The sequence below is a fragment of the Babylonia areolata genome, chromosome 28 (assembly GCF_041734735.1).
Source record: "Babylonia areolata isolate BAREFJ2019XMU chromosome 28, ASM4173473v1, whole genome shotgun sequence".
Lineage (NCBI taxonomy): Eukaryota > Metazoa > Mollusca > Gastropoda > Neogastropoda > Buccinidae > Babylonia > Babylonia areolata.
This window is the reverse complement of record NC_134903.1, coordinates 23,015,665-23,038,623: the sequence shown is the minus strand read 5'-3', so window position 1 is coordinate 23,038,623 and position 22,959 is coordinate 23,015,665. Positions and strand designations below refer to the sequence as shown.

General features: G+C 46.1%; 1 protein-coding gene across 1 annotated transcript in view; it reads right to left on the bottom strand.

Moving 5' to 3' along the window:
• Positions 1 to 691: 691 nt before the first annotated feature.
• Positions 692 to 22,959, bottom strand: part of LOC143301874 (uncharacterized) — a 49,065-nt gene continuing 26,797 nt past the window's right edge. The window contains exons 10-12 of the mRNA XM_076616291.1: positions 21,963 to 22,085; positions 19,121 to 19,289; positions 692 to 1,338 (exon numbers count right to left, since the gene is read on the bottom strand). Coding sequence (XP_076472406.1) covers positions 1,116 to 1,338; positions 19,121 to 19,289; positions 21,963 to 22,085 — 515 coding nt within the window. The 3' untranslated portion in view covers positions 692 to 1,115. The remainder of the gene's footprint in view (positions 1,339 to 19,120; positions 19,290 to 21,962; positions 22,086 to 22,959) is intronic.

Here is a 22,959-nt window from a genome sequence, read left to right as displayed (position 1 = left end):
CATACACCGCTGTGTGCAAAGACATGAGTGGTGCTCATTACACCGTCTGCATACACCGCTGTGTGCAAAGACATGAGTGGTGCTCATTACACCGTCTGCATACACCGCTGTGTGCAAAGACATGAGTGGTGCTCATTACACCGTCTGCATACACCGCTGTGTGCAAAGACAGGAGTGGTGCTCATTACACTGTACACACCGCTGTGTGCAAAGACATGAGTGGTGCTCATTACACCATCTGCATACACCGCTGTGTGCAAAAAAAAAAAAAAAAAAAATCATTTCACCATGCCCCCATGATTTCTGTGCAGGTTCCAAAGCGGTCATTAACTTTTTGGGGGATATGTTGGCGTGATCCTGACATACTTCTACCCCTCTCAAATCATTGTTTTGTCTGGTATGGATTTATGTGTTAGTTGGGTAAAAGCATGAACACTGAGACAATTCTTTTAAAATGTTATACAAATGTGTGTGTGTGTGTGTGTGTGTGCGCGCGCGCGCACACGCACATGTGTAATATGCTTACAAAAAAACTGCATGTCATTATTCAAAATAATATGTGAACAGAATGACAGTGTCGCCCAGTCTCATTCCCTTACTTCCCATGTGTGTCATGTTACTTCTGTCCATTCTATTATCGCCTTTCGGTACTATGTATTCATTCAACTCTGAAATGACAAAAACAAAAAAATAAGAAAAGAAAAAAAAGTTTATTCTTTGAGCACAACAGGCACAGAAGCAGAAAGGGGCATTTCTGGGAAAAGTTTACATTGAGTGACAGAGCATTAACTTCAGACTAGGAAATCAACTTTTCAAATGGCACCGCATAGCCTCTTCGTGGGACAGTCCTTTCCTTTTGTCACAGGAAAAACAGAACAATATTTCAGCTTCCCCCCCAACCCCCCAAAAAAACAACAACAACAACACACACACAAAAAAACGAAATTATAAAGCAAATAACAGTCATCTTTTAACTTCACAACTCTTTAAGTGGCAAATTTCAACATTGATGGAAGTCAAGTGGAAACAAAACTTTTAAAGCACTGGTATTGTTTCCCTTCCAAACACACACATACATTGTCAGAATCGTACTGACAGAACACAGCCCTGCCCGTTCAAACAATGGAGCACCATGAAATCCAGGACTGAGAGGCCTCAGCCTCCCCATCCTGCCCTCCGCCCTGCCTCCTCTTCTCGTCAATGTCTTCTTCGTCTTCGTCATCGTCCTCATCCAGGTCAGACTCCGCGTCAGAGTCTCGAGCCGGCTTGGCGAGGGCGGGCAGAAACTGGGTCACCGTGACCCACTTGTCCTCCTCCCCCTCCTCGCTTTCGGGAACGCTGTGAACAGAAAGGAATATCGTCATGGTGACTGATGATGATGAAGGTGATGGTGATGCTGACAGAAGCAGCTGGCAGCCCCCTGTCTGACAGCCTGTCCATGTGGCGGCAGACAGCCATGTGTGGGCACAGAGGAAGCCCCGGGCACAGGGACGACCGTGGAAATTGCAGTGAGTGGCTCCAAGAGTCCTGCCGCCATCCAGAAAAATGAAGCTGTGTCTGCGGACTTACCGTCATGTCCATATGCATGCTGGAGACTAGGATAGCAAAGTAACAGGCCACGCACTACAGGAATATGGCTTTATCAGCCAAACAACAAAAAATGAATACATTAACTAATCAATAATCATGATGATAAAATAATAATAATACTAATAATAAAAAAAAAAGAATAAACCAACCAAGCCCACCGTCACCCCCTTTCCCAAGTCCACTCCTTCAATCAAAGCACTGGCACAAGGTTTGAAAAACAACAACAACAACAACAAAACTGACACAGATGAATTTGCTGGGTCCCCACTAGCACATTCCTTAACAGTCCATGGTAAAAATACTATCAACTATACAGAGAGTACAAAAAAATGATTTAAATATGAAATAAAATAACAAAAGAATCAGCTACCAGACAGGTCAGAATGCCAAAAGAAAAATAACTGACACCATTCTCTGCAAGAAAATGACAACATTCTGGAAGAAAAAAATGGATGAAGTGCACGTGCAGGGGCACATAGACATGACAGAACTTAGGCCTGGGGGGGGGGGGAGGACATAGACATGACAGAACATAGACCTGTGGGGGGGGGGGGGAGGACATAGACATGACAGAACATAGACCTGTGTGTGTGGGGGACATAGACATGACAGAACATAGACTTGTGGGGGTGGGGGGACATAGACATGACAGAACATAGACCTGTGTGTGTGGGGGACATAGACATGACAGAACTTAGACCTGTGGGGGGGGGGAGGACATAGACATGACAGAACTTAGACCTGTGGGGGGGGGGGAGGACATAGACATGACAGAACTTAGACCTGTGGGGGGGGGGAGGACATAGACATGACAGAACATAGACCTGTGGGGGTGGGGGGACATAGACATGACAGAACATAGACCTGTGGGGGGGGGGAGGACATAGACATGACAGAACTTAGACCTGGGGGGGGGGGACATAGACATGACAGAACATAGACCTGTGGGGGTGGGGGGACATAGACATGACAGAACATAGACCTGTGTGTGGGGGGGACATAGACATGACAGAACATAGACTTGTGGAGGGGGGGGGAGGACATAGACATGACAGAACTTAGACCTGTGGGGGTGGGGGGGCATAGACATGACAGAACATAGACCTGTGGGGGGGACATAGACATGACAGAACTTAGACCGGGGGGGGGGGGGGGGGCTGGGGGGAGGGCATAGATATGACAGAACATAGACCTGGGGGGGCCTGGGGGGGAGGACATAGACATGACAGAACTTAGACCTGGGGGGGCATAGACATGGCAGAACTTAGACCTGTGTGTGTGTGTGTGTGGGGGGGGGGGGGCACAGACATGACAGAACTTAGACCTGGGGGCGGGGCGGGGCATAGACATGGCAGAACTTAGACCTGGGGGGGGGCGGGGCATAGACATGGCAGAACTTAGACCTGGGGGGGGGGGGGCGGGGCATAGACATGGCAGAACTTAGACCTGGGGGGGGGCGGGGCATAGACATGGCAGAACTTAGACCTGGGGGGGCGGGGCATAGACATGGCAGAACTTAGACCTGGGGGGGCGGGGGGGTGGGGGGGGTGGCACAGACATGGCAGAACTTAGACCTGAGGGGGGCATAGACATGGCAGAACTTAGACCGGGGGGGGCGGGGGGGGGGGGGGCATAGACATGACAGAACTTAGACCTGGGGGGGCGGGGCATAGACATGGCAGAACTTAGACCTTGGGGGGGGGGGGGGGGGGGCATAGACATGGCAGAACTTAGACCGGGGGTGGGGGTGGGGGTGGGGGGCATAGACATGGCAGAACTTAGACGGGGGGGTGGGGGGGGGGCGGGGGCATAGACATGGCAGAACTTAGACCGGGGGGGGCACAGACCGAGGTCCCGTGTGCAGGATGCACTGAGCGCATGTAAAAGAACCCACGGCAACAAGAGTTGTTCCTTGCTAAATTCTGTAGAAATCCCACTCCGACAGTGAAACAAATACACCTGCAGACAAAAGCAAAGAAAAAAAAAAGAGAATGTGGCGCTGCACTGTGGCGACACGATCTCCCTGTGGAAATCAGCCTGAATTCCACACACAGTGATGTGTTGTGCTTTGTTTTGTATTTCTTTTTATCGCAACAGATTTCTCTGTGCGAAAATCGGGCTGCTCTCCCCAGGGAGAGCACGTCGCTACACTACAGCGCCACCCAATTTTTTTGCATTTTTTCCTGCGTGCAGTTTTATTTGTTTTTCCTATTAAAGTGGATTTTTCTTCAGAATTTTGCCAGGAACAACCCTTTTGTTGCCGTGGGTTCTTTTACGTGCGCTAAGTGCATGCTGCACACGGGACCTCGGTTTATCATCTCATCTGAATGACTAGCGTCCAGACCACCACTCAAGGTCGGGTGGAGGGGGAGAAAATATCGGCGGCTGAGCCGCGATTCGAACCAGCGCGCTCAGATTCTCTGGCTTCCTAGGCGGACACGTTACCTCTAGGCCATCACTCCACAAACAATAACACGCCACAGTATTCGATTATTGGGGAGAAAAGCCCTCTTTAAAGATGATCAACACTCCACTGTTCAATCTCTATTAATTTATGGTGGTTTGAAGTGAGAATCACACGAGTTTTGAAGACCATTCGTCACCTAATATCTATCACCTTTTATTTAGATACTCCAATATCCGACCAAAAAGTCTACCATATACTTTTTCCTCCGGAGGTGTATGCTTTGCAGGTTCGCACCTCCCCTTCCTGCCCATCGGGGTGTCCGTCTGATCTCACAGGTCAAACCATTTCAGCCGCGTGCTTACCATGCCACACTTGCCTGCAGCATCCCACGGGACAGAGAGAGAACTCCTTTGTCACGTAAATATAATTCCTCTTCTCTCCTTTCTTCCCCCCCCCCCCCCCCCTCTCTCTCTCTCTCCAAAGCCCTAGCAACCAGACGAATTGAAACCGACACACACTACGTGTCAAGAACAAAGTGGAACAATAACTACTGACGTCATACCAGGCCGTGGCGTCGCATGACGTCAAAAGCCAATGAGTCTTGCCCTCTTTGACGTCACCCGGGACATCATATCTTTGAAACAGCTGCAAAAATAATTGTTGGGGTGATGGAAAAGTGTGGGTGGTTCACGTTCCAAGCTGAGAGACAGAGACAGACAGAGAGAGAGAGAGAGAGAGAGAGAAGGAAGTGTTCTACACACAGAATCTGAACGAGACACGCAAAAAGGAGACACCCCTTTTTTCTTTATCAATTGACTTTTTTTTATTTTTTTTTTTAAGTTGTTCAGAACAAAAAGACTTGGCTTCAAACGCACACGGAAGCACGCACCCCCCAACCCCCTCCTCCCAACAGTCGAAAACGTAACACAGTGATACTTTTCTAACACACCAAGACAGACATGAAGAAAGAAAGAACGAGTACTTTCGGAAACACACCCGCGCGCACACACACATAGACAAACGCAACAGACACACACACAGAGAACCGCCCGTAAGAAAACAACACAGTCATTTATGGAGGGCATTGCACCTGCACTTCAACACGCCTTTCTGCCGATACCACTTCCTCCCTTCGATAAATTGGAAACAGTTCCAAGCACTCTGCGGCGTTGCTTTGTTTGGAAACAAACTAAAAGATAACGTATGTGACAGAGACCTCTATTACCCCACCCCCACTTCAGCAAAAGGGAACGAGTTCTGTGCGCAGTACAAGGGAAACGTATGCCATTCAATGAAACCACACGCGTTCACGAACGCATAGTGTCCCTGTGTGTGCGTGTTTGTGTGTGTGTGTGCGCGCGCGCGTGTGTGTTTGTGAATGTGTGCATGCGCGCGCGTATGCAAGTAAATGCGATTGTGTGCGCGCGTGCGTGCAAGCGCGAGCACACAAAGAGCAAGCGTTATAAACAAATGAAATTAGTGGTAGTTTTCTCCAATGCCCATTCAATTCTACATGTCAGAGTCTATCGATGTGATCTATCGATGTGGTGATCTATCAACACGGGGATCTATCGATGTGGGGATCTAGAGATCTATTCTCTTGACCCTTTGCCATCCACACTCGAGAAATTAAAATGCCCGAGTGTGACAATGTTCATGAACATGTGCGTAAGTGTGCGCGCGAGAGCAGAGTTTGCCTGAGCACGTTGTGTGTGTGTGTGTGTGTGATTGATAATAAGCACATTAACCCCCCAAAAGAACATCACGCACTGCAAGAGAAAGCGCGCGGGGGTGTGTGGAAAAACCCAACCCACCACCACCACATCACAGCGGGTGCAACACAGACTGCAACAGGTCACGGTGACCTGAACCCACGCACGCGCAGCCCCCCCCCCCCCCCCCCCCCCCCCCCCCCCCCCCCCCCCCGCCCCGAGCCAACAAGAGACCCCCTTCCCGACCTCCTTCTGACGTCACACCAGCGAGTAAACAACGCCACCACTTCTGACGTCATGGTCCGATCGAAGGCTACAAGTGTGCTGCTTGCATTCACAGTGCTGACCTCGTCTGTCTGTTTCTCTCACACCACCACCACCATCCACACAAAAAAGAATAGACAGATAGATAGATGGACAGACAGACAGACTGCCTGATTAATTGATAGATCAAATAAATAATAAACTAGTGGCTTTGATGAATGAAGAAGATGGTGTATGTATGTATGTATGTATGTATGTATGTATGTGTGTGTGTGTGTGTGTGAGAGAGAGAGTGAGAGAGAGAGAGAGAGAGAGAGAGAGAGAGGGGGGGGGGGGGGCAGACAGACAGACATATTTTGTGAGAGAACACATAAAGCCTGTCTCTATAATTCGTTTCAGAAAGAAATCCTGTACAAGCTTGATCGATAAAAAGAAACATCACAATCACCCTCTGCCTGCACCCGTCCCCCTTCCCCCGCCAGCAATGAACAGCAATACACTGGTACAGTGTAGCCCCCCCCCCCCTTCCCCCGTCCCCGCCAGCAATGAACAGCAATACACTGGTACAGTGTAGCCCCCCCCCCCTTCCCCGCCAGCAATGAACAGCAATACACTGGTACAGTGTAGCCCCCCCCCCCCCTCCGCCAGCAATGAACAGCAATACACTGGTACAGTGTAGCCCCCCCCCCCCTCCGCCAGCAATGAACAGCAATACACTGGTACAGTGTAGCCCCCCCCCCCCTCACCCCCACCCCACCTTTTCTTTTTGTTTGATTGCATGTGCACGCGCCCTTGCGTGTCAAGATCAATGTAATATATATAGTCAGTCTTTCCACTCCTACTTCCCCCCAGCCTCTCGTGTCTCTCCTCTTGTGCAACGATACAAACCACACCCTCCTCTCTCACCCACGCACCCAGCCTCCCGCCCGTGTATACTGCACCCCCACCTCCCCCCCCTCCCATCTCGCCCGTCCCCCCCCTTCCCCTTTATCTTAGGTGTAAACTGCCTTGTTAGTGTTGTTATTTCATCAGTGTCGTTATTGTTTGGGTCTCTCTCCATCTGTGCGTGCGTGCGTGTATGTGTGTGTTTGACACACGATCTGTCCATCCACAGGATCTTCAACATACACACACACACACTCTCTCTCTCCCTTCCTTTATATATATATATATATATATATATATATATATATATATGCGTGTGTGTGTGTGTGTGTGTGTGTGTGTAGACATATGTTTTTGCATGCACACACTCACAAACACACACACACACACACATGCACGCACAAGGACTAACACAAATTCTACAAAACAGCCCCAACTCTTTCTCCCCTCGCCAAAATCCATCTTTTTCCATCCCCCTCCCCAGCCCACTCACACAATCTCTCCAGCATTTCATCCTCCTAACATTCTTTTCTGTTGCTCTTTCGGTTTTGTTGCTGCCGTTGTTGTTTTTGTCCATTCTCTTCGTGTTCTTTGTAGTTAGCGAGCGTTGAAGTGGAGGGGTGAACTGTGGCTGCCCTGTGGAGGGATCTTCACCTGGCAATCACCGGGTCAGCTGGGGGATGTAATATGCTCATCTGTCACAACACGCTGCACCCGCATACTCCTACCCCACTGGGTTTTTTGTTTGTTTTTGTTTTGTTTTTTTATCCCGGGGTCAAACCTGACTGGCCCACATTAATCCCGGGGTCTGTGCAGACTAGCCTTGGACTGCCCCGGTAAGTGACCCCTACTTGCTGGACCCCCCCTCAGACACCCCCCCCCCCCCACACACACACACACCCTCCCCGTAATGGATAAAGAGAGGACATTCTTGGTTCGCTTGAAATGACGCCCCAAGATCAAACTGGCCCAGACAGAATCGGTGCAGGCCATCGAAGTAAAACGCCCCCACATTTATTTCCGTCACGTTAATAAAACTGAGGAACAAAGATGATTTCCAACTTGGAGGTGCGGGGTGGGGGAGAGGGGGAGGGGTATCTTGCCTCCGGTATATAAGACCCTGAGGTAAAATAAAGCAGGGGGAGTAAGGGGGGCTGGGGGGGGGGGGGAGGTGGGGGTGTGAGACTGTTACTCCACACCACTCCATGAGCTAGGCGGAAATCCTCCAGATGAACTTCCCATACACTGAGCACAAAAAGTGAGGGACCATGCCAGGACATGGCAAGGCTGGCATTCTACATAGGGACTGAAACATAAACAAATTCAGCATCGCTGGGGGTTGAGATTATTCAATCAAACAGAAAACAGCAACGTCAAAATATCAGCATTAAAACCCCTTGGCTGCCATAAACGTATTACGTACGTGCATAGTGACGTCACTGGTGACGTCATCAGGAAAAGGGAAATAGCTCTGGAGGGCTGAAAATTTACACAGTTTGTCCAGAGTGGTATATCTCCAGACCATTTTCTCAGTTTTAGGCTTATTGTTTTTGATAATGTTTTATGACCAGAAACAGCACTTTCTGCTGTTTTCCACTTGGCACTGATGGGGTTTTAAAGGTGGTTACTACGTCAGGCATGGAAACAGGTGATCCGACACCAGATACTGATAAAATGTTCTGAGATCTCTCTTGAAACACGATGCGGAAAATCCCAGTCTCACACATGAAGAGCCCGGAATGTTGTGATGAAAGATGGGGCAAAATGTCCACATGTGATATGAGAAAACTTAACTATCTCCTGAAGAGAAATTCTTTGCTGACAAAGGTGACATATTATTAGAACAGTACAATCAACATCGTGTAAAGTACCAAACTATAACAGCAACTAACTGAAAGAGAATCAATACAATAATAGTGTGGTCTAGGTCACATGACAGAAACACTTAACTAGTATGCAACAGGGAACCAGCAATCCATTGTGTGTGCACAGGAAGGAGTGGGTGGCAGTGTCCCTGTCAATCTGTCTCAGGCAGAGTAGGAGACCAGGTCCACAGTTCAACCAGAAACATGGCCGGAGGGGGGAAGGGGGGGGGTGCAGTGGGTCAGGAACACTGGACTCAAGAGATGTGGTGACATGCCACTGGTTTTTGTTTGAGTCAGTGAGGTAAAGAAAACACAAACATGCACACACGCACACACTGTCTCACACACTCTCTCTCTCTCTCTCTCTCACACACACACAATCACTCTCTCTCTCACACAGTCACACACAATCACAAACACACTCTCTCTCTCTCACACACACATACTCTCAAAGAAACACCAACACACACAAGTGCAGGTGGGTGTGGGTGGCAACCTGCAGTGCCACATGTGCATGACTGGGACATTCATTTCAGTGCACTGTGACAGGGGCCCACACAGTGTCCCCCCCCTTCCCCCCCCCCACTCACATAAATACACACACACAATCATTAACACACATGCACACACACTCACACACAAAATTCACACACACAGTTATGGTGTGTTTATAACTCTACAAGCTTTCTTGTTTAATGGTTTAAGGATTCTCATGTTTGGATGGTTGGTTAATCTAAGATCTACAGTTTGTTCAGAAAAAGTGGTGATTTCAGAATCTGAATAAGTCAACATAAAATGTCTGAATTTACACTTATTGTAACAACGGTACACACACACACCTCATACCCTGCCTTTTTTTCCTCAACAAGAACTGCTGCACATCCTAAAATGAACCAAGAACCCGGTCAACACCACAGTCTTACAAGCTATTTCTGTCACTTTGTGTGTGTGTGTGCCTGTATATGTGTGTGTATGTGCATGTGTGTGTGTGTGTGTGTGTGTGTGTGTGTGTGTGTGTGGAGGGCAGCTGCTATGTACATATTTATGTTAAAATATATGTATGCAGTGTGCATGTGTGTTTGGTTTGCTGGTCAAATTTTGGTGTGTGCATGTAACATTGATGTGTAATGTGTTACATAAACAAGAGTGCTTTGTAAAGCTCAAAGAGCAAATTTCTGGACAGTGTGCTATTTAATTATCCATTATTATTATCGTTATCATTATTACTATCATTATCATTATTACTATCATTACTACTGTGTGACAGTCCATATGTTGACACAAGTGAACATGTGTGTGCGTTTTCTGGTTTTCATGTGTTTTTGTCTGTGATTTATTATTTGATGTTATATATGAATAATTAAGTAATTATTTTCTGCTGTCCTTCACTCCATCCCTCCCACATGCCTTAATTTTTACAATATTTATCGCTGTGTGAGCTGATGCAGCGTTGTGTGGTGTGCACACACTGAACGTTTCAGTTGACAGCAGTGTGTGCACTGTTTGAGTGTGTCCTGGTGCCACCTGTAACATGCAGCGGGGTGCAAGGAAGAGTGAATGAAGAACACCACAACAATGTCCTGTGGCTATTTCTCTATGTCTCCATGCTATGACACCAGCACAGGTGTGAGGAGCAGTGGCCCTGTGGTAAAGTCCCTGACTAAAAAGCAGGTATCCACGGGTTCCAGTCCTGCACAGACAGGATTTTTTTTTCTTCCTCCTCCCTTCACTAGAATGTGGGTTGTGGTCTGGGTACTTGTATTTTGCTTGAGTTGATACACCAGTATCCTGTCTTCAGCATCATCATAGCACATGTAAAAGAACCCACAACAAAAAGGGTTGTCCCTAGAAAAATTGCACAGAAAAAATCGCTTTGATAATAAAACAAACTGTATTGTATTTTCCTTTTTTGTCACAACAGATTTCTCTGTGTGAAATTCGGGCTGCTCTCCCCAGGGAGAGCGCGTCGCTACACCAAGAGCGCCACCTTTTTCTTTTTTGTATTTTTCCTGTGTGCAGTTTTTATTTGTTTTTCCTATCGAAGTGGATTTTTCTACAGAATTTTGCCAGGAACAACCCTTTTGTTGCCGTGGGTTCTTTACGTGCGCTAAGTGCATGCCGCACACGGGACCTCCGTTTATCGTCTCATCCAAATGACTAGTGTCCAGACCACCACTCAAGGTCTAGTGGAGGGGGAGAAAATATCGGCGGCTGAGCCATGATTCGAACCAGTGCACTCAGATTCTCTGGCTTCCTAGGTGGACGCGTTACCTGTAGGCCATCACTCCAGTGGACAGTTGTGGACAAAAAACAAAACAGCCCAACATCAAATGGGTGGTACTGGAGTGTGGCTGAACTCTCTCCATCAGAGACCGCCCAGATTTTACACAGAGAAATCTGTCGTGTTATCAGTACAATACAACACAACATGACTGTCAGACAGACACACTGTGACAGACAAACTGATCCCCACACCCAATCCCTTGAACAAAGGCGTGTCGCAGTCACAGTGACCACCATGAACCCTCTGACTGCTGAAAAGTGTGCTCGTCAGTGAAGGGCGGTTCCCTCACTGAGGTAAGACACGACTTGCAGGTGAGGACATTTGTCCCCATTCTTTACCAGGACTTCTTCCACACAGGACTGCATTACGGTCTGCAAAAATCAATGACAGACACCACTGACAACGGTACAGACATGAAGCAGTAACAGAACTTCAAACGTGTGCCTCTCACTCGGACCTTGCATCACCCAGTTCAGGAGTCACGGGGTCAGGGTTCAAGAAGGGGATGAGCTGCCCTCCACAGCCTCTGCATCAATGCACTGACCACCACCACCACAACCACTGCCATGATGGCTGGAGGGAGAGGGGGCAGAGGGGTGGGGGCGGGGTGCGGGGTGGGGGGCGGCGGCTATGGGGGATCCTACCTCATCAGGCGTTTGTCACACCCCCACAGCAGCTGTCACCTCTTGTGTGAGGTCAGTGGGTTTATTTCTGTTGCACTCATTTGATCAACACACACACACACACACACACACACACACAAACAGGAACACAGAAACAAACATGTACCACATACACACACACACACACATAAAAAATGAAGATGGGTGTATGTGTGTGCAGGTGGTTAGCATGTGCACGTGTGTTCATGCATGTGTGTGTACGTATATATGTACGTTTTAAATAGAGAAAAGGTGATGTTTTTTATCAGGCTTATTTTGCTAGGACACTATTGTGTGAGAATTTGTTATACATGTTGCATGGCAAATTTTACTGTTTGTATGTATCACAAACTTCACTACTCTTAATTTCTCTAACTCAGAGTGAGATAAAGTGATTCTGATTGTAAAATGTGTTCCTGTTCAGAACAGTCATGTCAGTTTTACCAACCGCAGTCAGGACATTTTTATTTTAGATATCTTATAAACCCTCGAACATTTTCAACATCCAGGTTACCCCAGACATATAAATATTTGCAAAGTCCACAAGAACACAAATAGCAATGTTTGTCTGAAACATTAGAAACCCAGAAATATGCATTGAAATCCGTAAGAAGACTTAAGTTCTGTATATCTGCAGCCAAATTTTACAGCATAGTGTAACTTGGGTTTGCCTTGCAACAGAAACCTAGGATTACACACTAATTTTAGACAGAGAGAGAGAGAGAGAGAGAGATACAGAGACAGACAGAGACAGAGAGAGTGAGAGAGAGTCAGACAGACAGACAGAGACAGAGAGAGATGAAATGTCAGCATTACCGTGCAGTTGACATTCAAAAAAACATCTTGTATCATTACTACTTCAGTTTCTTCTTCTTTTTCACTGTTATCACACTGGGCTTTCAATTTTCTGACTGGGTCAAGGTCTCATGCCTCCCCCTTCCCCTCCTTGGTTTCAGCATTGTAGACATGTAATATATATATGTCAATGATATTTATGTCACATATCTTTACCCCACTGATTCTTCAACCTTTGCATCCTGCTCTGTCTGTGTGTGATTTTGTGCATTCATGTGTGTGTGTGTGTGTGTGTGCGTGCGCGCGCATACATGCGAATGTGTGTGTGCATGTGTGTGCATGCATGCATGTGTGTGTGTGTGTGTGTGCATGTGTGTGTTCAATTCATTTAATGTCTATCCAAATTAAGTGATATTAGACAAAAAAAACCCAAAAAAACAACAAACACACACACACACACAAAAAGGGGGGGAGGGAGGAAGGAGGGAAAGGGTAAGGGGGGAAAAATCACAACAATGTGGCTAAAACAATAACTGCCAAACTGAAAAAAAGAAGAAAAAAAAAAGAGGATAAATCGTTTTAACAACCCAGCTGGACTAGGTAGGCCTCCTTAAGTCATGGCTGACCATGGATAGAGTATATCCCACCTAATGTCTAACTGAGCTGTCTGCTTGGACCAAGCAGCGTCGCCTGTGACTGTAGAGACCGATGCGAGAGAGACAGTCTCTGTCACAGCGGTCACATGTGTAAGCTGATGCTGGTCTGTCGGCTGCCGTCCCTTTTCTGCGAGTTCGCTTTTCTGCTGCAGCAGCTGACAGTTTGTCCTCACCAGTCTGTAGCTGATTCTTGAGAGTGCTTCTCCAGCTGTTGCGGTCATCTGCAAGGTCCTCCCAGGACTTAGTGTTGATCTCAAGCGCCTTCATGTCACGTTTGCAAACGTCTTTGTATCTCAGCTGTGGGCGGCCAGTGCTTCTCTGCCCCGTGGCGAGCTCTGCATAAAGGATGTCTTTTGGGATGCGACCATCTTCCATGCGGCGAACGTGGCCCAGCCAGCGCAGCCGACGCTGTCTCAGCATGGTGTACATGGTCGGGAGGCCAGCGTGAGTCAGGACTTCGGGGTTTGTCACCTTGTCTTGCCAGGAGATGCTGAGTAGTCGCCGTAGGCTTCTCAGGTGGAAGGTATTGAGCCTTTTCTCCTGACGAGCATGTGTGGTCCACGCCTCACTGCCATACAGCAAGGTGCTGAGGACGCAGGCATTGTATACAGCCATCCTTGTCTTTGTGGTCAGCTTAGGATTTGTCCACCCTCTTTGTGTGAGGCGGGCTAGTGATGTGGCTGCCTTCCCGATCCTCTTGTCGATCTCAGTGTCAAGGGAGAGGTTGTCGGTGATGGTGGACCCAAGGTAAGTGAATTGATGGATGGCTTCAAGCTCATAGTCATCAATGGTGATGGCTGGTGGAGACGGCGTGTCTTGGCCTAGGACGTTTGTCTTCTTGAGACTGATGGTCAGACCGAAATCTTTGCAGGCCTGGGAGAAGTGGTCCATTAGTGACTGCAAGTCCCGCTGGGTGTGGGTCACAACTGCGGCATCGTCAGCAAAGAGCATGTCTCTGATGAGGGCTTCGTGGACTTCTGTCCTTGCTCTGAGACGGGCGAGATTGAAGAGCCTGCCATCTGATCTGGTCCGCAGGTAGATCCCTTCTTGCGCTGTGCTGAACGTATATCTCAGGAGAAGAGCAAAGAAGATTCCAAGTAGGGTGGGGGCGAGGACACAGCCTTGTTTGCCACGCTGCGTACGTCGAAGGGCTTGGAGAGGTTACCATTAAACTGCACCGTTCCTTTCATGTTGGAGTGGAAGGACTCAATCAAGCTGTGCAGTTTGGGGGGGCAGCCGATCTTTCGAAGAACCCTGAAAAGGCCATCTCTGCTGACTACGTCAAAGGCCTTGGTGAGGTCAATGAATGCGACATACAGGGGCATCCTCTGCTCTCTGCACTTCTCCTGGATTTGGCGAAGGGAGAAGATCATGTCTACCGTGGATCTCTCTGCTTGGAAACCGCACTGTGATTCCGGGTAAACGCGTTAGGCCAGTTTCTGCAGGCGAATTAGGAGGACCCAAGCGTAGACTTTGCCTGCAATGCTGAGAAGCGAGATGCCTCTGTAGTTGTTGCAGTCGCTCCTTTCGCCCTAGTTTTTGTACAGGGTGATGATCTTGGCGTCCCTCATGTCCTGCAGTACAGCTCCCTCATTCCAGCACTGACAGAGGACTGTGTGCAGAGGATGCAGAAGAGTAGTCTTGCAGTGTTTAATGAGATCTGGGGGAATTCCATCATGGCCAGGTGCCTTGCCTGATGTCAGGCTGTTTATGGCCTTGCTGAGTGCCTTCTTGATGCCATCATACATCCCTCGGATGTTGCCTCTTTCAGCAGCATTCTGTATCTCTTCACTGAGCTCTGTCTAGTACTCATTTGCACATCGCCTGGCGTTAAACTGAACCTTACTCCTGGCGGCCCTGAGGATTTGCAGGTTCTTCTCACTGGGTGACCGTTTGTACTTGGTGAGTGCAGCATGCTTGGCCTCAATAATGGGAGTCATCTCTGATGATTTGGCCTCAAACCAGTCGTGGGACTTCACAGTTTTCTTCCCAAAGGTGGCCATAGCAATGCGGTGCATGGTGTCTTGTAGCGTTTGCCATCTTTCTGTGGCAGAGTCTCTGGGCTGCAATGCATCAAATTCTCTCTCAAAGGCCTCTGCGAACTGTTCTACAAGGTTTGGCTGAGACATCTTGCTGACATCAATGCGAGAGTTCCCTTGTTTCTTTGAGCTGTGGAACTTCTTTGGTTGCAGTCTAATCTTGCAGCATACCAGAGAGTGGTCCATGTCGCAGTCTGTGCTGTGGTAAGAGCGAGTGTGGAGAAGGTTTTTGATGGCAGCTCGTCTTACTAGGATCAGATCCAGTTGGTGCCAATGTTTTGAGCGCGGGTGCCTCCAGGAGACTTTGTGTTGGGGCTTCGTCTTGAAGGAGTTGGCGATGCACAGTTCATGGCAGGTACAAAACTCAAGTAATCGCTGTCCGTTCTCATTTATTTTCCCCACTCCAAAGGAACCGAGACAGGAGGGCCACAAATCGTTGTCTGCACCCACTCTGGCATTGAAGTCACCCAGGAGAACAAGTTGTTCTGTCCTGGGGATGTTCCTTATGGTTGATGCGCGAATTTCATAGAAATCATCCTTGGTGTCTGGAGAGGCAGACAGAGTTGGAGCATATGTGCGGACAAGAGTGACATAGCCTTTGGAGGTGTTGAGGTGGAGAGTCAACAGTCGTTCTGAACTGCCGCTTCCAGGTTCAATCATGTTCAGCAGGCTGTTCCTGACTGCAAAGCCCACTCTGTACTCTCTTGGGGCATCAGAGCTCTTTCCTTGCCAGAAGAAGGTGTAGTCCCTCTCCGTTAGTGTTCCAGAGTCAGCCAGCTGTGTTTCCTGCAGAGTGGCAATGTCCACATTTAGTCTCTTCAGCTCGCTGTTTATGACAGCCGTCTTTCTGGCGTCGCTGATGTCTTGCAGATCTTGGGAGAGCCCAGGCATCATTGTCCGGACATTCCAACAGGTCAGTTTCATTGTTGATCCGTTTCTTGAATTTTCTTTTTGCCTGGTGCGGAAATTAACGACCTGCTTGTCCGATATTCTCCTAATCTTCATACACCCATAGAAGAAGGCAGGTTGTGGCGGGACAGCACCTAATTGGCTGGGGACTGCCCAGCTTGGGCAGGCGGTAGCTGTCCAATGGGACGCGAGGGTCCCTCCCACCATCAGAAGCAACCCCTGGCGTCGGCTCTACGCCAATTGAGCGCTAACTTATAACCGGTAACTGCTGCTTCACGTGTTGTTCCGACGCTAGTGCTAGTAGCGAAGCTGGAGTGTCCTCTCCAGGTTTTAGGTGCAAGGTGCAAGGTGTATGTGGATGGATGGACGGATATAAGCCTAGGCAATGTAATATGGAAGACAGGCTGTCCAATTGGACTATCCATCAAAGATTTGACACAGTCCAACATTAGCAGAGACAAGTCAAAGATATATACATGAATCTTGAAAAAAAAAAAAAAAAAATTATAACAGCAACCAAATTGGACTATTCAACAATGATTAAAGCAACTGAACAATAAAAGTGACGAGTCCAATATTTCTTGCATCGGAAAAGATGCTAGTACAGGTATATGACATTTTAACATGTCGCAAGTAAATACATGATCACTTGTTATAGGATTACCACACATACAGGAAACACTTTTTATGTATTTTGTCTTGAAACAGTTCAGTTTCCATCTGCAGGTCAATGATGCAATCTGCCTTTTACTGTAAATGTGTTGTTCATGTTTACCAACAATTCCATAAATATTACTTATTTCTTCGTATAAGTTGGAATGCCCCATTTTCCTTTCTTCTGACTGAAAGTATGATCGCTGGTTTGTTCTACTATACTATAACATTCTTGCCATGAAAATGAAAGAGATAAATATGTTGACTCAGCTGATTCCTTTGCTCCTTTTTTCGCCAAGAGAAATTATACAGCAGAAAATGATTTGAAACCTGAACTGAATCTTAAGTCCGATACTGACTTTCCAAAAAGAGCTAGGACCATAGCCATATGACCATAAGTACATATACATCTACTACTGTAACAAGCTCTGATCTAAATCTGAAGCATAATGTAGCCAAACAGTCCGTTTTATCCCCTATCCCACCCTGGGCACTCAAGAGAGCCCAGTTTGATATTGATTATACGAATGTAACAAAGACTGAAAACATAAGTTTACTGTCATCTTGTGCCCGAATCCACTTATGTGATCAATATCCAAACCACCTGATGGTTTATACAGATGGTTCTGTGTTAAACAATAATGCAGATGCCGCATATATCATACCTGAACTAAACACAGAAAAAATTTATAACATGAGAAAAAATAAGTCAATCTTTACCGCAGAGCAAGTTGCAGTACTTATGGCATTGTACTTCTTACTCGATTTGACAAAAAAATATATTCCAGACTGCTTTTTGTGTTGACTCTCTAAGTCAGTCATTAATGCTATCAAATCTTTACACTCAAAAGTTAGATCTGAAATTATTATTGAAATTAAACATCTAATTCATCTACTCTCATTGAAGGGTACTGGTACAACATTTATCTGGATTCCTTCGCATTGTGGCCTTCTTTATAATGAGAAGGTGTGTGTGTGTCTCTGTGTGTGTCTGTGCATGCATACATATATATGTGTGTGTGTGTGTGTGTGTTTAAGCATGTAATGTGTGTGTGTGTGTGTGTGTGTGTGTGTGCGCGCGTGCGTGTGTGTGTGCGTGCGTGTGTGCGTGCGTGCGTGCGTGCATGTGTGCGTGCATGTGTGAGTGCGTGCGTGCGTGTGTGTGTGTGTGTGTGTGTGTGGGAATGAATATACTGGTGTGAGTGGGAAGAGAGGGTTTAGGTGTGTGGCATGAAGAAGCTAAAAGTAGAAAGAAACCTACTCAAAATGCCAAAGCGCAGATGCATATACATGTATCTAAAGTAACCTGGCCTCCTCTTTTATATATTATATATATATATAATGTCGACAGTTGTGTGCTGAAGGTTTCAACTCCCAGTTAACAGTGCATCATCTATCTTTTATGTGCAGTGTGTCAAACAGTTTCAACTCCCAGTTAACAGTGCATCATCTATCTTTTATGTGCAGTGTGTCAAACAGTTTCAACTCCCAGTTAACAGTGCATCATCTATCTTTTATGTGCAGTGTGTCAAACAGTTTCAACTCCCAGTTAACAGTGCATCATCTATCTTTTATGAGCAGTGTGTCAAACAGTTTCAACTCCCAGTTAACAGTGCATCATCTATCTTTTATGTGCAGTGTGTCAAACAGTTTCAACTCCCAGTTAACAGTGCATCATTTATCTTTTATGTGCAGTGTGTCAAACAGTTTCAACTCCCAGTTAACAGTGCATCATCTATCTTTTATGAGCAGTGTGTCAAACAGTTTCAACTCCCAGTTAACAGTGCATCATCTATCTTTTATGAGCAGTGTGTCAAACAGTTTCAACTCCCAGTTAACAGTGCATCATCTATCTTTTATGTGCAGCATGTTAAACACCATTTTGAAGATTGGCTGGCCCAGGAGGTTTTTTTATTTTCTGTTTTCATCTGTAGTTTGTGTTTGGTGCCATGCTCACGCTGATCGCAGTTTTTAAAATCAATGCACATAGTGTATAACTGAGCACTACCAGTGCTGACTGAAACATCCATACAAATAGATATACAAATATATATTGACAGACAGGTACACACACACACACACACACACACACAAACACACATGCAAATTATACAAGCTAAATATGATACACACAAGTAACAATTTTAAAAAGTAAACACACACCTCTGTCTTCTTCCCTCTCTCTCATGCACACACACACACACACACACAAACACATATACTCACGCACACCAAACACACACAAAATATTTTTTTTAAAAACACACACACACAAGAAACATCATGCCATCAAAAACAACACATACTCACAAACCCAAACAAATCATGAATTTTCCACACTCTCTCAGTCCCCCCCCACCCCAGAGAAACCAAAGACAGTCACAGAGACACACATTACCTGTGTCCTGGAGGAAGTAACTGCCACACTTTGAGCTGTGCTCCCCCAGACACAAAGACACAGTGACCAGAGCGCAGTCTAGAGGCAGCAAGGCAAACGATTCTCTCCGTCCCTCCTGCCTCTGCATCATCCATGGACACCAGGTACTCTCCAGTGCTCAGCGAACGAACTGACCAACACACACACAAGACATGTTAGGAAGTAGAAAGTGTAATCATGTCAGTGAACAGGGAAAAGTGGGCAGGAATAAAGACCTGACAGTGTAATCATGTCAGTGAACAGGGAAAAGTGGGCAGGAATAAAGACCTGACAGTGTAATCATGTCAGTGAACAGGGAAAAGTGGGCAGGAATAAAGACCTGACAGTGGATACATGTCAGTGAACAGGGAAAAGTGGGCAGGAATAAAGACCTGACAGTGTAATCATGTCAGTGAACAGGGAAAAGTGGGCAGGAATAAAGACCTGACAGTGGATACATGTCAGTGAACAGGGAAAAGTGGGCAGGAATAAAGACCTGACAGTGGATACATGTCAGTGAACATGGGAGTTATACCCACCAACACAGGAAGAAAAGAAGGAATAACGAAGATGAAACAAAGAGATAAACAAAAAAGAACTTCTTACTAACTTATATGTAAAAAAAAATTTTTTTAAAAAGACAGCTCTCTGAAAATTATGTCTTGAACAACAAAGTAGAAAAAAGAAGAAAAAAAATCTCAACTCAGACCAACGATGCAGGGGAAATAACTCTGACATGGAGCTGACCAAACATGGCTTCAATGAACTATCTTCACACTCCAGTTCAGAGAGAATCTCTTGTTGAAGAAAGTGATAAATAAACGCATATTTTGTACAGATGTCACAGTTTTGTCAAGAAATGTATCTCTTACAGCTTCCTGGTACTGACACATATTATACTCCCTGACAAAGTTTGTTGGGCTGAACACAGACAGCAGAGACAATAGAACTGAAGTTGGAAGACAGGTGTTAACATATGCCTCCAGCTTATTCTGTGTGTGTGTGGTGGGTGGCTGGGTCGGTGGGTGTCCCAACAGAAAACAAACCATTCTATCAATTCCAATGCAGTTTCAGCAAACAGAAACATACTTTCCATATCAAATGGAAAACACATCATGTTGACGCTTCTTTGACCCACAAAGTCACAGAAACATTTCTTTACTAACCACTTGGCTGCCTCTTCAGTTAAATTCACAAAGCTCCTGGAGCCTCCAGTGTTGTTTACCTCCACTATATTAACAGTGACATTTCATCAAAGCCTTTTTAAAACAGGGAGAACCACTGACTGAAGCTGAATGGCCGAGGGAATGTTCGCAAAAGTTATTTGTTTCCCTTTTCCAACTCATGAGTCCAAAAGTTCTTGAGAACTCGTTTTTCTCCTGAGAAATGAAACTGGTTTTCAAAATGGCGATGCCAGGGTGGTGAGTTCTTTTGTTTATTTCCATATAAAAGCAAAACCAATCATGCACCAGTCTGTATAATTTCACACATAAATTCCAACAAATAGAGACGCCACAGTAGTTTTAGTGCATGTCATACTGACACTGCATTTTTTCCTTGGCATAAGGAAAACAGCTGACCTCAAAAACTGTCGGCAGTCAGAGGGTCAATGTTCACAGTGGTGAATTAAAACATCAGCCACTCAACATTGATGTATCAAACATCAGCCACTCACCATTGATGTATCAAACATCAGCCACTCACCATTGATTATCAAACATCAGCCATTCACTGTTGATGTATCAAACATCAGCCATTCACCACTGATGTATCAAACATCAGCCACTCACCACTGATGTATCAAACATCAGCCATTCACTGTTGATGTCTCAAACATCAGCCACTCAACACTGATGTATCAAACATCAGCCACTCACTGTTGATGTATCAAACATCAGCCATTCACCACTGATGTATCAAAGATCAGCAACTCACTACTGATGTATCAAACATCAGCCACTCAACATTGATGTATCATTCAAACATCAGCCACTCACTATTGATGTATCAAACATCAGCCACTCACCACTGATGTATCAAACATCAACCACTCACCGCTGATGTATCAAACATCAACCACTCACCGTTGATGTATCAAAGATCAGCCATTCACCACTGATGTATCAAACATCAGCCATTCACTGTTGATGTATCAAACATCAACCACTCACCGCTGATGTATCAAACATCAACCACTCACCGTTGATGTATCAAAGATCAGCCATTCACCACTGATGTATCAAACATCAGCCATTCACTGTTGATGTATCAAAGATCAGCCAATCACCACTGATGTATCAAAGATCAGCCACTCACCACTGATGTATCAAACGTCAGCCATTCACTGTTGATGTATCAAAGATCAGCCATTCACCACTGATGTATCAAACATCAGCCATTCACTGTTGATGTATCAAAGATCAGCCAATCACCACTGATGTATCAAAGATCAGCCAATCACCACTGATGTATCAAACATCAGCCACTCACCACTGATGTATCAAACGTCAGCCATTCACTGTTGATGTATCAAAGATCAGCCAATCACCACTGATGTATCAAACATCAGCCACTCACCGTTGATGTATCAAACATCAGCCACTCACCGTTGATGTATCAAACATCAGCCATTCACTGTTGATGTATCAAACATCAGCCACTCACCGCTGATGTATCAAAGATCAGCCACTCACCGTTGATGTATCAAACATCAACCACTCACCACTGATGTATCAAACATCAGCCACTCCCTGTTGATGTATCAAAGATCAGCCACTCACCACTGATGTATCAGCCACTCACCATTGATGTATCAGCCACTCACCATTGATGTAGCCATAGCCGGTGTCCAGGTCAAAGGTTGAGGTCAGCAGCAGGTCCTCCCAGAGACACACAGCGTCTGTGGAGGCAAACTGACTGACATGGTTCACCGCTTTGCTCACCACACCTGCACACAGGTACACCAGCACACTGATGTGAAATACAGAACAGGCCAACAGGAAATATCTGTGTATCATTCAACAGCCTCTTCAGTATGTTCATTTTGTGCAAGGGATACAGACATAACCTTTTTGGGGACTGCCACATACTTCAAACTTCTTGGTATTTTCCACAGAAAATGTTGTTGACTTTGACAGACACTTGTCACTGGCATGAAATTAGAGGGAAAATCAAAATGGAGTTCACCAGGACAGCAGGGCACAGACTTTGGGATAATTCTGTACAAAAAAATCGGGGTTTCCAGATACTTTTTCCAGACCCTTTCTGGACAGACAAAACATTTTCCATACCAAACACAAAGCCAAAGAGGAAAAAAAAATCATCAGCTACATCGCTGACAAAAGAGACTGGTGGATATCACAGTTCTGATCAATTTTCATCACTTTCTGTTTGTTTTTTTGAAACGCATTAAGCTCTCTGCTGAATGGTACTGGTTAAGGATTTTAGGAAAGCTCAAAAAGACTTTTCAAGTCCCTAAATAGCAAAACATATCTTCCCCAACACTTTTCTAGCCCTGAAAACGGTTCTCTCATTTTGCCCAAGACTTCCAGACATCCATCAATGTACAAAGCCTGTGGATACTGCTGCTGTGGAAACCATGTAGGTCTGAGGTTATCTGACAGAGTGAAGCACTACCACACCACAGAACTCCCTGCCATTAACCAGGCCCTAGAGACAGAATCTTCAGTGCTACTCAGGACTCCAAAGCAACTCTCAAGACATATGGGCAGTAGTGGTCTGTATGATCCAAAACTTTCCCACCTGAGCCCAACTCTAAGAAGTGGGTCAGGGACCATAAAATAACCACTTTCCCACAATGC